This window comes from Schistocerca cancellata, chromosome 8 (genome assembly GCF_023864275.1).
Source record: "Schistocerca cancellata isolate TAMUIC-IGC-003103 chromosome 8, iqSchCanc2.1, whole genome shotgun sequence".
Classification (NCBI taxonomy): Eukaryota; Metazoa; Arthropoda; class Insecta; order Orthoptera; family Acrididae; genus Schistocerca; species Schistocerca cancellata.
Genome location: NC_064633.1, coordinates 576,341,408 through 576,358,351, shown reverse-complemented (window position 1 = coordinate 576,358,351; position 16,944 = coordinate 576,341,408). Strand labels below are relative to the sequence as shown.

General features: G+C 41.7%; 1 protein-coding gene across 1 annotated transcript in view; it reads left to right on the top strand.

Moving 5' to 3' along the window:
• Positions 1-9,420: 9,420 nt before the first annotated feature.
• Positions 9,421-16,944, top strand: part of LOC126094679 (transmembrane protein 184C) — a 70,909-nt gene continuing 63,385 nt past the window's right edge. Inside the window, exons 1-2 of the mRNA XM_049909196.1 lie at positions 9,421-9,796; positions 14,875-14,911. Coding sequence (XP_049765153.1) covers positions 9,534-9,796; positions 14,875-14,911 — 300 coding nt within the window. The 5' untranslated portion in view covers positions 9,421-9,533. The remainder of the gene's footprint in view (positions 9,797-14,874; positions 14,912-16,944) is intronic.

The window sequence follows — 16,944 nt, the reverse complement described above, 5'->3', positions numbered from 1 at the left end:
GAACGAACAAACTGGAGGAAGCCGACTTCGGGGAAGATCAGTTTGGGTTCCGGAGAAATGTAGGAATACAGAAGGCAATACCAACCCTACGACTTGTCTTAAAAGACAGGTTAAGGAAAGACAAACCTGTGTTTATAGCTTTTGTAGACTTACAAGGGGAAGGCCTCAGACACGGCCAACAGATTCGGCTGAAATTTGGCAGGCCACTTGTGTACAACCTAAAACGAAGAAATCTAAGATATTTTAGGTCAACGCCCCCGCGTTTTTGAGAAAATCACCCCTAAAGATTATGACGAGCAATCGACTCAAAATTGGAACGATCGATGGATAATTGTAAATAGAGCACTTTTCGTCACCAGGTACCGGGTCCGAAAACGCATACTTTTCTAGAAATTGAGGTAAGAAACTTTTACAACGGCCGCTTCTGTACCCACATGGTAAACGCTTTTCGCTGACAGTGCCGATAGCGCAACGGCCAAGGTAACGCCGGCACGGTAGCTCAGCGTGTTCGGTCAGAGGGGTTAGCTACCCTCCATAACAAAAAAACTGAGTGAATGAATTAACATAGAATCTAAACGGGTGCCATCGGAAGTCCGCACCAAACAAATTCTACGAACAATGTGGAACAAAATGAGATAAAAAAGGTAACTGCCTGGGAATCGGAGAACCCGGGTTCGAATCTTGAAGAAACCTATCGGATGTCCTTCTTTTCGTTTGTCTTTTTCCATATCTGAACTGATAGGGTTAATAAGGTAAGTAAATCAATAAGGAATGATAATAATAATTAACCCTCCTATCTCTATCAATTGAGATATGGAAAAATACAAACGAAAAGAATAACACCCGCTAGGTTTCTTCGAGATTCGAACCCGGCTTTTCCGATTCCCAACCAGTTACCTTGCCCGTTGCACTACCGGCGCTGTCGACGAATAGCGTTTACCATGTGGGTACAGAAGCGGCAGTTGTAAAAGTTTGTTTCCTCGATTTCTGGAAAAGTTTGCGTTTGTGGCCATCATACCTGACGATGAAAAATGCTCTATTTGCAATTATCTATCGATCCCACCAAAGTTTGAGTCGATTGCTCGTCATAACCTTTAGGGGTGGTTTTCTCAAAATTGCGGGTGTGTTGACCCAAAATATCTTAGAGTCCTTCGTTTTAGGTTGTACACAAGCGACCTGCCAAATTTGAGCCTTATCTGTTAGCCGTGTCTGAGGCCTTCCCCTTGTTAGAGGAAGCTTTGGGAAATGTTAACTGCAATACCCAGAAGGAATGATATAACATGAACATCAACAAAAAAAATGGTTCAAATGGCTCTGAGCACTATGGGACTTAACATCTGTGGTCATCAGTCCCCTAGAACTTAGAACTACTTAAACCTAACTAACCTAAGGACATCGCACACATCCATGCCCGAGGCAGGATTCGAACCTGCGACCGTAGCGGTCACGCGGTTCCAGACTGAAGCGCCTATAACCGCACGGCCACATCGGCCGGCGAACATCAATAAAAGCAAAACAAGTATAAGAAATGTAGTAGAATCAAATCAGGCGATTTTGAGGGAATTAAATTAGGAAATAGAATACTAAAAGTAATAAATGAGTTTTGATATTTGGGCAGTAAAATAACAAATGATGGCCGAAGTAGAGACAAAATGTAGACTGGCGGTGGAAATAACAGCGTTTCCGAAGAAGAAAAACATGTTTACATCGAATACAATTTTAAATTTTGGGAAATCTCTTCTGAAGCCATTTATCTGATTGTAGCCATGTGTGGAAGTGGAACGTGGACGATAAGCAGTTGAGACAAGAAAAGAACGGAAGTTTTTGCAATGTGATGTTACAGAAGAACGCTGAAGACTGGATGAGTAGATCACGTTAACTAACGAGTAAGTACTAAATATGATTGGGGAGAAAAGAAATTTGTGATATAATTTGACTAAAAGTAGGGATCGGTTGATAGAACACATTCTGAGACATGGTCAAGGAACTGGGCGAGTTTAAAGCTGCCGCAATAACCACAGTCGTGGGTGCCCCAGGCCTGTCGTGTCCCGCCATGATCCCTGTCAAAATTTTTCCTCACTTAACAAACAGTTCGGTTTCCTGCTAAAACAAGAAATTCTTAAAATTGAGAATGTTAATGGGCTGCATTCACAGTAAACTGGCTGCCAAGAGCACCTTCGTTGTTGACACTTACTTACTTACTTACTCCTCGGCCTGAAGGACCTTGGCCCGCATCACAATATCCTGCCATTCTATCCGGTCCATGGCTCTCCGTCTTCATCCTCTGACAGCCAGCTCTTCCCTGTCTTCTTTAATTCCGTCCACCCATCTCTTTCTTGGACATCCCTTCCGTCGTCCGCCTCCAGCCTTGCCATCAGAAATCCTCTTGCATATTCTGTCTTCGCCGGCCGGTGTGGCCGTGCGGTTCTAGGCGCTTCAGTCTGGAACCGCGTGACCGCTACGGTCGCAGGTTCGAATCCTGCCTCGGGCATGGATGTGTGTGATGTCCTTAGGTTAGTTAGGTTTAAGTAGTTCTAAGTTCTAGGGGGCTGATGACCACAGATGTCAAGTCCCATAGTGCTCAGAGCCATTTGAACCATTTTTCTGTCTTCCTCCATTCTGAGCATGTGTCCTGTCCGCCGCAGTCTTCTTATTTTAAGGGTGGTGACAATGTCAGGTTCTTTAAAAAGTTGTTCTAGTTCTGCATTCGTACGGTTGCGCCATTCTTCTTGATCGTCGCATATTGGGCCATATATCTTACGCACAACTTTTATCCCCCAAATGCTAAGGATCCTTTCCTCATTTGCAGTTATGGTCCGGGTCTCGGCACCATACCTAACAACCGGTCTTATAACTGTTTTGTAAATGGGGATACTACTTTTCCTTAAACCGGACAGCTTTGATGAATATGATGAATACCGTGGTAGTCGTTCTCCACGTAAACCGAGAACAATACATATATCCATTTCTCTCGCAGTCGACCGCCAGCTTGTGCAGAAGAACCAAAAACGTTTGAAGTCGCCGACCGGATCGGTGGTGCTATTGGAGCCTATGATTTGTTTCATTCAAGTGTCGAGTGGGCCATAAGTATTCGTCGAGTGACATCCTAAAAGAGAGGTTGCGGGAACAAGTATTATGTAGAGTTATTAGAGTTTCGTCAGTTGGAAATGGAAATGCCGTGTGGCTAGGGCTTCCCGGCGGGTAGACCGTTCGCCAGGTCTTTTGCGTTGACGCCAGGTCGGCGACTTGCGTGTCGGTGGGAATGAAATAATGATGAGAAGGACAAAAGAACACCCAGTCCCGGAGCGGAGAAAAGCCTCCGACACAGCCGGGAATCGAACCCGAGCCGTTAGTATGACAGTCCGTCGCGCTGATCACCAGGGGCGGACTTCATTAGTTGATACTGCTGAAGAGTAGTATGTTACGTGCAAGCAGGAACTAGTAGCTGATGAAACTGTTCCACCAGCGGAAATAGTTTGCATAGTGTTACTACGAAAGGAACAGGAGCAGGTCAACATTACCAAGAAGAAAAAATCATCTAAGAGTGGTAGCGACTTTCAAGCTGTCGATGATCTTAGCTATCGGAACCTGGCCAGGTATTATAAACGATAATTTTAAGGTAAGAGCAATGAAGACAGGTCCCCAACGCATTAGTGAAAAAATGTAAAATTTCATGTGGATAGCGAGACAATAAGGTGTTTCACTGTTTTTAACAGCTTTCTCATCTTTCAAATGACGAATAAGTTAAGCGAAAGTGGTTTGTGTATTCTCGACGAAACGATGCTCCGTGTTGCTTTTATTGCAAGTTATTCAATTCGAGTGCTGGCTCTTTCCAAAGAAATGGCTTAAGAGACTGGCAAAGCTTATCAAAAATTTTCTGTAGCCATGAATTGTACTACAACCATATTATTGAAATGAGCAAGTGGATAGAGCTTTCGCAGAGAATTAAAAACTCAAAGTTAATATGTCTGGCAACTCAAGATCAAATTGATCCGGAATAAAAGAGGTGGAGATCGGTTTCATTAACGTTATTTTCCGTCGTATGTTTCCTTGCGGAAAGAACTCTTCCGTTAAGAGACGACCGTGTATTGTTGGGAAAGCTAGGAAATGGAAACTTTTTGGGGAAAGTAGAATTATTGGCCAAGTTCGATCCTGTGTTAAATGATCATATCATTTGTGTGGCTAAACCAGGAAGAATGCTTACACAATTAAGTAAGGACATACAAAATGAAATCATTACCATAATTTCTGACGAGATTGTATCTATCGTGAAGAATAACATACGTACAAATAAATATTATTCAACAATATTGGCTAGAATTAAGTTACAAGGGGCAATTAAGCTTGGTTTTAAGAGTGATAGATCTATTTTCCATACCGGTTGCAACTGAAGAATAGCTTTAAAAAAAAAAAAGAGTGCGACACTATTGAAAAAAGCCGGCCGCGGTGGTCTCGCAGTTCTAGGCGCTCAGTCCGGAGCCGCGAGACTGCTACGGTCGCAGGTTCGAATCCTGCCTCGGGCATGGATGTGTGTGATGTCCTTAGGTTAGTTAGGTTTAAGTAGTTCTAAGTTCTAGGGGACTGATGACCACCGATGTTAAGTCTCATAGTGCTCAGAGCCATTTTGAACTATTGAAAAAGGTCTTACAGAACTGTTACTTCAGATGCTACCTAACTTGGCATATCGCTTGCAGATTGTCGGGGACAATCTTACGACAACGGAAGCAACAAGAAGGGCAAGAAGTGTTGTACTGTAGCTCGTATCACTGAAGAAACTCCAAGAGCTCATTGTATCCCTAGCTGTGATCATGGCTTGAACTTGATTGTTAGTGATGCAGTTAAATCGTCTATAATTGAGCTATATATTTTTTGGTGTAGTTCAAAGATTGTTCACATTATTTTCTGCCTCTGTGGAGCGTTGGCAAGCACCCAAGAATCACGTAAACCTGACTCAGCAGCCGCTGTGTGGTACAACATGGGAGACTAGGATTGAAAGTGTTTCAGTGGAGCATTAGTCTCTTTGAAGAAATCACAAAGTTGTCCGCCACTGGTAGCCGAGTGGTCTGGTTGGCTTCTGTAATAAAAAACCGAGTGGAAGGATCAACAAGCTAACTTGAGCGGATGTCATGTAACGTCCGCAGCGACCAAACACAACGATCAACAACGAACAAAATGAAAAAAAAAGTGGTAAGTGCGACGGAATGTCATGCCTAACGGCCCGGGGTTGATTCCCGGCTGGGTCGGAGATTTTTCTCCGCTTAGGGACCGGGTGTTGTCCTTATCATCATCATCATTTCATCCCCATCGACACGCAAGTCATCGACGTGGCGTCAACACGAAAGACTTGCACCAGGCGAACGGTCTATCTGACGTGAGGCCCTAGCCACACGGCATTTCCATTTTGCAATCACAAAATTTTTCTTTGTGTGCTGTGATATGGAGTAGCATCCTTTGCCGTGTCAACAGAGTCAATAAAGCATTTCAGCAATAAGATACGCAATTAGACACTACAGTAAAGTTAATGAAATCAGCACTTTAGTGATATTGAAGAATATAGAGCCACCAATTTTAAAAGGCTAAAAAAGAAGCAGGGGAATTGGTTGTAGCTTTAGAAAATGTTGAGTTAACAGAATCCAGATCTCCAATTGTTAAAAGGCAATTTTGTTACGAAAGTAAGGATGAACGAATTTCAGGGAAAGAGAAACGCTGAAGGGCTAACTTATGTGTTGTGGTAGACACCGCTATTATGTCTCTGAAGGAAGATTTCATCAGCTCTGTAGCTGCTGCGACGTGTTCAGTGTTATTTGTGACATTAAGAACATGGAAACAAAAAAATAAGATCTCAACAGGATGCAAAAAACTTGCAGATGCTTTGAGTGACCCTCCGTTTGGAGTCGGTGGACATTAATTCTCAGGATCTTCTAAATGAACGGGGACTGTTGTCCCCAGTGCTTCTCTTCCATGCTCAAAACGCAAGAAAAATGGAGATTTTTAAGTGACTAATTTTTAAAATTGTGTTTGTGCAATTTAGTAGACTTTTCCCCGTTTTATTTATCCTTAGAACCTGTTAAACATATGCCTAATTTTGCATAGTTATAGCGGTGTATGTAAAAGTTGTTACTACTTGGTAAGGCAAGCTTCACTCGAAATCATTGTGAACTTTTACTAACGTTTGATCAACAGTGATAAAGGAACACGAAGACAAAATTTAAGAATGCACATAAATCGAGTTTATTTTTGTGATAGCTCTCACTTGTTGCTTGTCCTAGTTGTGAAAACAGAGAAACGTATCACATAATCAGGAAACCCAGCGCTGAACCAGCCAGTTTTTGCTTCTTAAAAAATAAAAATTACAATAAAACGCTCAGACGTTACAGCCGTTGCAGTATCTGTAGTAATAAGTAGTTCCCTCAATTTATATAAAATATTGTGAGTAAATTTTTTAATGCATTACAAAATTAGCGACTTAAAGAAAAACGTTATATCAGACGTTATGACTTAATACGTACTTTTCGAGAATTATTTGCCAAGCGACTTTTCAACAATGAAGTTCTACTTCGTAACATGATGTGATAGAGAGGCGACTTTTTCAAATGTGGTAACTATTGTGACCGATGTAAGAGATGCCTTTCTGACAGATTTGGAAACGTATTTAGTAATTTACTATGAGAGGCACAAGTAAAACCAACTCAGAACTGGTACAGTGTTACTTTATTGTTAGAGTCCGCCTCCTTAGCCGAGTGCACAGTTCCGCTTGAGGCTCGGCAGCAATCGGACTTGCCGTTCTTCCGCAAGTCGTAGTGCCACAGGCCATGTTTACATAGTTTTCCTTATGACTTTGACTGTTATTTAACCACTATTGATTCAAAATAGTTTTAACACAAACTTGGTTTAACTGCTAGCGGTCTCGACTGCTTTTGTGCACAGATATGGCTAGAATGGTTCCCAGCGAAAGTACTGTGTATTTTGAGCTCGAAAAGGAATCTAGAAATGTGCAACCCAGTTCCCCGGAAATTTATGAACGCATTGATGATATCAATGTATCACGTCCGACCAGATCCACACGGCGTACTATGTCATGGCCAGTACTGTTTTTGGGTAAAGTGTCTTAACCCGCTACAGCTGGAAAAAGTCGTGCTGAAAACGAGAGGAAAAGCAGAACTCCGGAATCAGGGTCAATCAGTGAGTACAGTGGAAATGCCGATATAGGATTTAAACGGGTTCGACTTTTCAGTTGGCCATCGGAAGTTGACAGTTACTTTCTAAGAGACGTTCTTGCAAAATACGGTGATATCAAACAAATCAGAAACGAGAAATGGTCGAGCCAACGCAAATTTGCAATATTACAGCAGGGTTCGTTCATTTGACATTTAACATTCTTTCGTATATTGTGATTTGTGGATATCAGGTACACGTAATTTACAACGAACAACTAGGAACTTGCTATGTTTGTAATGAGAGTGATCACTTACGTGGTGGCTGCCGGCTGCTGCTTTAAATTATTTTTTGCACAAGAACCAACCCCAGCGCTAATCGCAAACATGGCAAGTTCAGGAGCGGAGCGAGTTTTCTGTGTGTTAGAGTTCGAATAAAACAGGTGTGCTACAGCTGTTCAACGGATGTTTAGATCCAAGTACGGTGAGAAGCCACCAACAAGGAAGGTCATTTACCACTGGCAATCACGTCATCAACACAGATTTTCTGTGATCGTTTAGGCAGGCATTGTTGGTGATGTCTTGATTGGGCCCCGTGTTCTTCCACCTACGCTCAATGGAGCAAGTTATCATGATTTCATACGGGATACTCTACCTGTGCTGCTAGAACATGTGCCTTTACAAGTACGACACAACATGTGGTTCGTGCACGATGGAGCTCCTGCACATTTCAGTCGAAGTGTTCGTACGCTTCTCAACAACAGATTCGGTGACCCATGGATTGGTAGAGGCGGACCAATTCCATGGCCTCCACGCTCTCCTGACCTCAACCCTCTTGACTTTCATTTATTGGGGCATTTGAAAGCTCTTGTCTACGCAACCCCGGTACCAAATGTAGAGACTCTTCGTGCTCGTATTGTGGACGGCTGTGATACAATACGCCATTCTCCAGGGCTGCATCAGCGCATCAGGGATTCCATGCGACGGAGGGTGGATGCATGTATCCTCGCTAACGGAGGACATTTTGAGCATTTCCTGTAACAAAGTGTTTGAAGTCACGCTGGTACGTTCTGTTGCTGCGTGTTTCCATTCCATGATTAATGTGATTTGAAGAGAAGTAATAAAATGAGCTCTAACATGGAAAGTAAGCGTTTCCGGATACATGTCCACATAACATATTTTCTTTCTTTGTGTGTGAGGCATGTTTCCTGAAAGTTTGGCCGTACCTTTTTTGTAACACGCTGTATAATCACTATTAAAGTCTTACAAAATTGTGATAATACTAATGATCTTTTGAAAATAATTTAGTTTCACGACTGAAACAGAATCGAATCGTTTACTTTTTATCCCTCAGAAAATATAAAAAGTAAATTTTGACCCTCAGGCGGTAATTACCCCCAGGTTAAGAACCACTGATCTAGATATACACACAGAGTGTAGCTGTCTATATACACAACGACTAACAACTTCCGTAATATGATTTACTTGATATTCCTGCTTGTTCCTCAATTTTTATTTGCATATCTGATCTTTCTAAACTAAACTTGGGAGCCGCAAGGGTATTATCGCTGGAGAGGCAAGTAAATGGCATATGGTCCTCGCCTTCTTTTGCTTGCTCTTTCCGCGGTCTTCGAATCTCGCTCCAATCACCACCCGGAGCAGACGTGAACAAATCGGAACCCTTCGCTCAAGTAGCACATTTGCTTCAGCATCCGTTCACCGACCTTTGAGAACCTACAACATCGCGGTTAAGTAGCAATAAGAACTCCACTGTTAAACATGAGCGAGCTATGCAGGTGACAGCAGTGTGAACGAAGTGCACTGTGTTAGCAATAGACAGTAAATTCTTAAACCGTCCTTCCTCTTTTTTATACGGTCAGTCTTCGTGCCACCCATGTTTGAAATAGACGGTTAATTCTTAGACCGTCCTTCCTCTTTCTTTTTCAGTCAGTCTTCGTGCCACCAATATGCCTGCACTCTTCGCGCAGGCTCACCTCGGCGGCACCCCAGTATGGCCTGTTAAGGCCACAAAAACAGAAACTGTAAAACGAACAGTAAAGAATAATGACTAACTTACAGCGTCCAAACCAATTCAGCATATTGCGAGAAATAACCCATCCAGAAAATCCTCCGTCTCTTTTGCGGACGACATACGTACACGTCTTGTGCGGAGTGGTTCTTAAAAAACCCGCGTAATCAATCAAATGCTAAGTACTTCGGTGTCGCCATCTGACGGCGCTTCTGTAAATCGAGTGAAGCGTTGTTGAACTTCGTTTGTCGACATTAGCTATGGCGGATGGCAGTCAGCTGCGGATAATACTTTGACATTTGAAGTTGCTCGCTATTTGTTTGCTACTGTTTATGTAATGATAGCGAAAAATGTGTGGGGAGTCGTGCCGCGAATTCTTCCAGAAATGGCGGATGTGGATAAGACCTGTCGTAGTGGTTATTTATGTTCTTGTAATAGTTGTAGTATTACCAGTACTTGTTGTAAATGCTATGAACAATGGTTTCACGAAGGAAGACCAAGGGACACTCGTTGGTGGAGTCTTTGCATTAATGGCCTTACCCATCTCGATATGGGAAATCATTCAGCATATGGTATTTTACACAAAACCGCATCTACAGAAGCACATTATCAGGTAAGTGTGTGTTTACAAACTTCTCCTGTCAACTTAAGAATGGAAGACAATAACGAACTGCAAGTAAGATTTTACACGTTTGTAATGCCAAACCTAATCCTTAGTTTCAAAATGCCAGGTGAGCAACTAGGATAGCTTATGCCATCATAAAACTGTAATAATTGAACTAGGGCTGATGATTTTTATTATTTTAAAGTAATATCTATGACCTAGACGACTGTTACTGGGTCTTTCTTGGAAGTAGGTAGTGTTAAGTAATGCAACTTAATGGTCTGTACCAGTATTGCAAACATAGCATACTTAGTGCATGTTTTTAAGACCATACAGCAGTCTCCCATTTGCTTACAAGTACTTGATTACAGTGTACTGGTACCCCACATAAACAAGCTGTGAGTGCCATTTTCAGGTAGATTATACAAAACATAAATGACAGAATACTAGTAGCTGATGTTCTATGTGACTTATCAAAATCATCTGAATGAGCAGTCCTTTGTATTTTCGTAGAGCAACTCTAGTATTGTGGTATGTGACCACTTTTGGATTACTGGATTTCATCCAGTCTAACGAAAATAATGCACTGTGTTAAATTACAAAATCCAGGGAGTGCATAGCTACTTCAGAATGGCCAATAATCACAGCTGATGTACCCAAGGATCAGTATTCAGTCTGCTACCACAGATTCAAGAATCATAAATCATTATCTTTGTTGATGATGCAAGTGTTATAATCAAGCCTAATGCAAAAACTTCAGCTCTTGAATATGTGAATAAAATGCCCATGACAGTTAAGTGGTTCTCCGCACAATGTTAGGCCTAATAAAATACAACAGGCAGAACACACAGCTCAGTATTGCACAAGGCCTGACCACACCATCAAGAGAATATTTATTCAGCTTTAAACATGTTGACATGCAGTTATTGTTGTCGTGTGAAAGCTATATACATTTAGTTATTTCATTAGACTATTCAGTTATGTTACAAAAAGGCATTAACTATAGTAATGCACATTGTTATACATGCTGACCTTTGTTCATAAATCTAATATGGTATGCCAAGTGAATCAACATGTCACATTAAGAACTTCATAAAATATTACAATTCATAATTTTATATAGGGAATGTACTCCAGAATCAAAATTCAGTCATCTATTGTACACACTTAAAATCTTTCACCTTAAAACATGCTATACTCTTATGATCTGAAATTTATTCAGATTCACCGAGTGGATATTTTTAGGTAGTTTGTTAAAATATGTAAGACAAAGGCACGTACAACTGATGGGGTCCTTTGCAAACCTGACATTGGGCATATAGATTACATATCCATTTCTTGTGTTATGGTAGTCTGTTGACATCCTAAGATCAAAGTTAACCATGCTTTCTCTAGTATATATTAGGTAGGCCTAACTACAGTATAAACATACATGCAAGAAACTGTCATAATACCAATTTCCTTGAAATAGTGTCTACATGATACCCATGGCACTAGTCCCACAATGTATATGGCGCCTCTTGTTACCATTTAAATACAGGCTTTAATCTATGTGAGTTTCCCCGTAGCAGAATTCCTTATGTCGGATGGGAATGGAAGAAAGCTGAGTAGATGTATAGTAAGAAAGTTTCATTAACATAGTCTAGAAATAATCGATGAGGAAAAATCAGTAAATGAAACAGAGTAGATGTTTTAGGTTTTTACAGAAGGCTTCATTACATTATTTAAACTCCATGGATCCAAGGGAACGTGGTCTCTGGGAAATGGAAAGAAGTCAAAGACATATATTTAATTTAATCTAAGTGCAGTACAATGAAATGGGTTTACACTGTTGTTTTACAGTGCTAATTATAATTCTAAATTAACCTGTGAAGATATTCTTCAGTAGAATAAAAGCAGTTGCCCAATAGAAGCTGTGTCATTCAGTCTTAATTTTCCCATAAATTCTCTACATCACATTTCATGTGCTCCATCGGATTGTTGTATACGTCTGTACCTGTACCCATGACTCTTTTATGTACTCTCATTGCCCCTTGACGTCTTTGTAGAGGTTGTTTTTATTCCTGCTAATCTTTTAACAGTTTTCACTATTTTTTCGTGAAAAGAGAATTACAGCTAATGACAAATGACATACTGACTATATGGATTGTATAGTACTTGTCAAAATACCCAGCGTTTTGAAGAAGTCTCTGTGGGATTGTTAAGAACTTGTTATGGTTACTCTGAAATGTCAAAACTCTGCAACTCCTCCCAATTTGCATTCAGAACCTGTCTGTTACACTTGAGAGACTGATATGAGGATAGAAGGAAGTAATTATTTCTCACTGATAACATAATGTTTCTGTTGCAATTTTCATAAAATAGAATTATATCTTAGTGCCACCATGCTCCATTTTAATCATTCAGTCAAGTTTTGGGTCTCATATTTGATGGACGCCTCTCATGGCTACCAGCATTTCAAAAACCTTAAAGTTAGATCACTCAAAACATTTTTAAAGTGTATCATTGGAGATGTCTAGGATGCAAACAGGTCTTGTCTACAACAATGCATCCGAGTCTTCATCAAGTACTATACAGGCTACATTTGTACCATCTAAGTTTCAGCGTTAATGTTATATCTAAAGAGGCTGGATGTCGTAAACCATTTAGGTCTCAGGCAGTTAAAGGAGATTTATAGCTCTGTGGGGAGTTAACTCCATGGGGTCACCCAGAACGATATCCCTGCCCTGAGGTAGCTCAGCTAACCTCTCTGGACCTGCAGTTAGTTCGCTCTGTTCGATGTTTGTGACAACATGCTTTTTATCTTGTAGGATAATAAAATATATTTCTGTGGAATCATACAACCTGTTAGTTATTATATGTAACTACAGTCCCAAATATCATACTTCCTACAGCCCTGTTCCAAGCCTCTGCATGTAACCTAGTGAACCCTCACTTTCTATCTCTTTGCAGAAATGGTGATTAAGGTTGTTGGTAATTAGGGTTGTTCTGCAGGTGCTAACACATATCATGATCAGTTTTTGTGGAAAATGCAATGACACTGTGTAAGGTCTCCTTGCAGTCAATGATATAACCTGTGTGAATGACAGCTATTGGTATATGGAAAAGAGAATTGCAGGAAGAGAATGAGAATGAACATAAATACTTAAACTGATTGCTTGACCAGGTACTGGAACAAAATAAGCTCTACTTGAAGTAAGGTATTGCCATGTGACCTGTGGCTTCATACTGCCTCATAATTGACTTGAGAAGGCTGCATAAGGAAAAACTGTTAAGACACCCAATCGTGAAACTAAGCAGCAGGTTCATAAAGAGAAAGTCAATCACCAGATACTTTGGCACCTTTTTGGACAAACGACAAATCATAGTGGACATATTGAAGATTTGTGCAAGAGAGGCAGGACAAGATGAACAGAATTATTAGTTTAGCCAGTTATGATTATAAACTACCAAGACAAATAACAAAATGAGTCATAAGGCTATCCTAACTGTGGTAGTGGGATACTGTGTGAGTGCGTGGGTACCTAGTCTTCTGCTAACAACACCAGCATAGGTGGTTAATAGGGTCCAATGCAGAATACTTCTATGGGTGATAGAAGCTTTTGTACTGTGTCAGTTGAGGCATTGTAGGTAATACTTTGGATATGCTCACTCAATCTCCAGATACAGAAAAAAAATGGTGATACATAAGCTAAAGGCACAAATCCATTACGAATTGCAGAATTTAATTGGCAGATAGAAAACAGGCAAACACCAAATCCAAAATAAGACCCTCCTCCTATGATGGAAACTATGGGGTGATACTCAAGGTTATGGGCCTTAGGCGACCTACTGGCATGGAATGGGGTGCAATCAAACCTATGTGGTTGTCCTCTATGCCAATGTTGCTGATACTAGTTGACAACAACTGAACCACCATGTAAGACTTGACATCAAGAACATACTGTGTTGCAAGACAAAATGGCAGATCTTGGACAGTACTGCCGATGCTGTTTGAGGAAAAGGCTTGGGTAGCGTGTCATCTTATCAATCGACCCCCATCTGCTGCACAGTGGGTGGCTGTAAGGAAAACCTGCTGGAGTCAACAGCTGCAGCACTCGCACGGCAATCATAATGATAGCACTGGAGTGGAAACACAGCTGTGGTTTGTATCTTTGCCACCCAAGGAACTAGAACCAGGGTGATGTGAGATGGTGTGTGGCTACACTCCTCATCAGCAACAGTGATAATCCTTCAGGAAAGGGGAGTCATGTCTTGCAACTGTGGAGCCAGCAGACAGCAGAAGAGGCAGCTTCTACCATAACAAACTCCTCAGGACTCAAGGAACCAGCAGGACACGCCTTCGACCAAGGCATGACAGAATGTGTTGTGGACAGTTGCAGACAAAAAATGGAGTCATTTGTATTCATAACCAGTTTCAGTTAGTTATAGCATATGTCAGTTGACCATGTGAAGGAAACAAGTTGTAGAACAGTAATAAGTAGATATAGTTGGGTATGGCATAATCATCATTAATTGTAAAAAACTTGCAATGTTAGGAAGAAGTATTGTTTAACTTTAATAGTCCATTTTCCATCACTGGTTGCTGATGATGTACAGAGAAAGGAATGTCTGTTGATTAGTAATAATTTGAGTCCAAATGAATACAGTTTGTACTTAAATCATAGGCAACATTCTACACTGTAATAAATACATACATCTTACTAAAGTGCCTCTAGAATGTGCCACATGTGACAACTGTGCAATAGTGTGCCATATTTTAACTGAATCTTATTTTTGTGGTGACAGAAGAGCAATAAATGGTTTGACTAGAGGTATGTCCACAGTTTTACGTGACTACTGGATTAATGTAAGACATATTTTCAATTTTTTTGAGGAATTAGGGCCCTAAAACCAGCTGCTTCAATGTCACTAAACATTGAGAGATGGTGTGTACTTGTTCTGTTGTTTGTATCCCATCTATAATTTTCCATTGTTGTATGTTTTGTGTAATTTTCTTTCACTGTATCTGTCGCTGTCTGTAAATTACATTCTGACCTTTGTGTTTCAATTTATGTAACTGACTTCTCCATTGTTTCTGGTTGCAGGATACTATGGATGGTTCCAATATATGCACTGAATGCTGTAAGTATATTTGGAATCAGTTTTGGCGACTAACTCACAAATCTCTATGTTGGGATCTGAACTAAAAAAGCCCTGGAACTTTTTGTTTCTCAGTAACAAAATAGCCATTGCAGTGGGAAACTATTTAAAAAAACAGCACCAAAAAATGTCATATTGGATAAATCTCTGTAATTTGACACTCTGGTATTTCAGTGAGGGCTTCAACAACCTCTCTCCCTGATCAATGATAATAGTGTCTTAACCACTGCTGTACCTAATTCACAAAGTAACTTTTCATTCTTAAACAATTCAGAAGATGTGCCTTATGAAAAGGAGAGAGATAAGATTTTCATCATCATGAGTGTTGGTCATATTGTTAATCATCACAGTGATGAAACGAGACGTATAATTGTCATTGTGCTTGGAAAAAAGTTGTTGCTATGTGTGTGACATGCAAGCCGCCCCCCCCCCCCCCCCCTCAACACACACACACACACACACACACACACACAGAGCCGCAACTGTTTGTGAAAATTGCAACACCTGGAGATAATCATCTTTGAATCACTTCAAAATCGGAGTATGTGCAGAACATTGGAATCATAATAAGTGATTAAGGCTGCAGAGAGATGGCATGCATGTTGGCCCAGCAGTGCCCTCTTTTGTGTGACCAGATACATCACTGTTGCAGCACACACAGTAGGTGCAAAAGTGTCAAACAAAGTGGAAACAGTGAGCAAGTGCTGGTCTCTAGGAAACGGGTTTATCTTACTGTGACACTGTAGTTCATGCAAGCCACAGGCTATGACAGTGACGTGTGTGCACATGCATGGGTTCGCGTATGCACGTGTGTGTGTGTGTGTGTGTGTGTGTGTGTGTGTGTGTGTGTGTAAACAGTGGATCAGAGAGGGTCATATACACAATTTGTGCACAGAGCTGGTTGATCGTCATCTTGTTTACATGACCGTAACCAATGGAACAGCTTTGTCAACAGTGTTTGGTTGATGTTGGATTACTGCAACACCTTTAGACATATCTGTGTTGAGAGTTTGATACCGTGTGCTGAGGGCTAGACTGGTGGCATGCGATCAGAGCATTTTATACTAGTCCCGTAGAGAGTCTTCATGCTGATGCTGGCGAATTGCCACTCACCTACCGGCGCGATATACTGCTTTGTCGGTATGCCTGTCGGCTACTGTCAATGCCCAACCATCCGTCTTATCGTTCCTTTTTTGACGACTCTCTCGACCGTCAATACGGGTTGTATGTCTCTGCCCTGCTACCCCCTGGAGTTCGCTTTCATCGCCTCCTTCAACACCTTAATTTTTCACTCCCTGCAACCTTTCGAGTGGGCGAGAGCCACACGCCACCTTGGCTCCAGGCTCAGGTCTGCGTTCACCTTGACCTCAGCTCGCTCCCAAAAGAGGTTACCCCCGGTTCGGTCTACCACTCCCGTTTTTTGGAACTTCGTTCGAAGTTCATCAACATGACTTTCATTTATACAGATGGCTCTAAGACCAATGACGGTGTCGGGTGTTCCTTTATTGTTGGGGCACAAAGTTTCAAATACCGGCTCCATGGCCATTGTTCGGTCTTCACAGCTGAGCTCTTTGCCCTCTACCAGGCTGTTCTTTACATCTGCCGCCACCGACATTCTGCTTATGTCATCTGCTCCGACTCCCTGAGCGCCATCCAGAGCCTCAGTGATCCGTACCCGGTTCACCCTTTTGTACACCGGATCCAACGCTCTCTTCAGCAGCTGGTGGACGTCGGTTCTCCGGTTAGCTTTATGTGGGTTCCTGGCCATGTCGGTATCCCTGGGAACGAAGCTGCAGATGCCGCGGCCAAGGCTGCGGTCCTCCAGCTTCGGACAGCTTCTTGTTGTGTCCCTTTGTCCGATTTTAGCAGGGTCATTTGTCGGCGCATTGTGTCGCTGTGGCATGCCGATTGGGCTGCACTTACAGACAACAAGCTTCGGGCCTTAAAACCTCTTCCCGTGGCTTGGACGTCCTCCTCACGCCCTTCTCGGCGGCAGGAGGTAGTTTTGGCCCGGT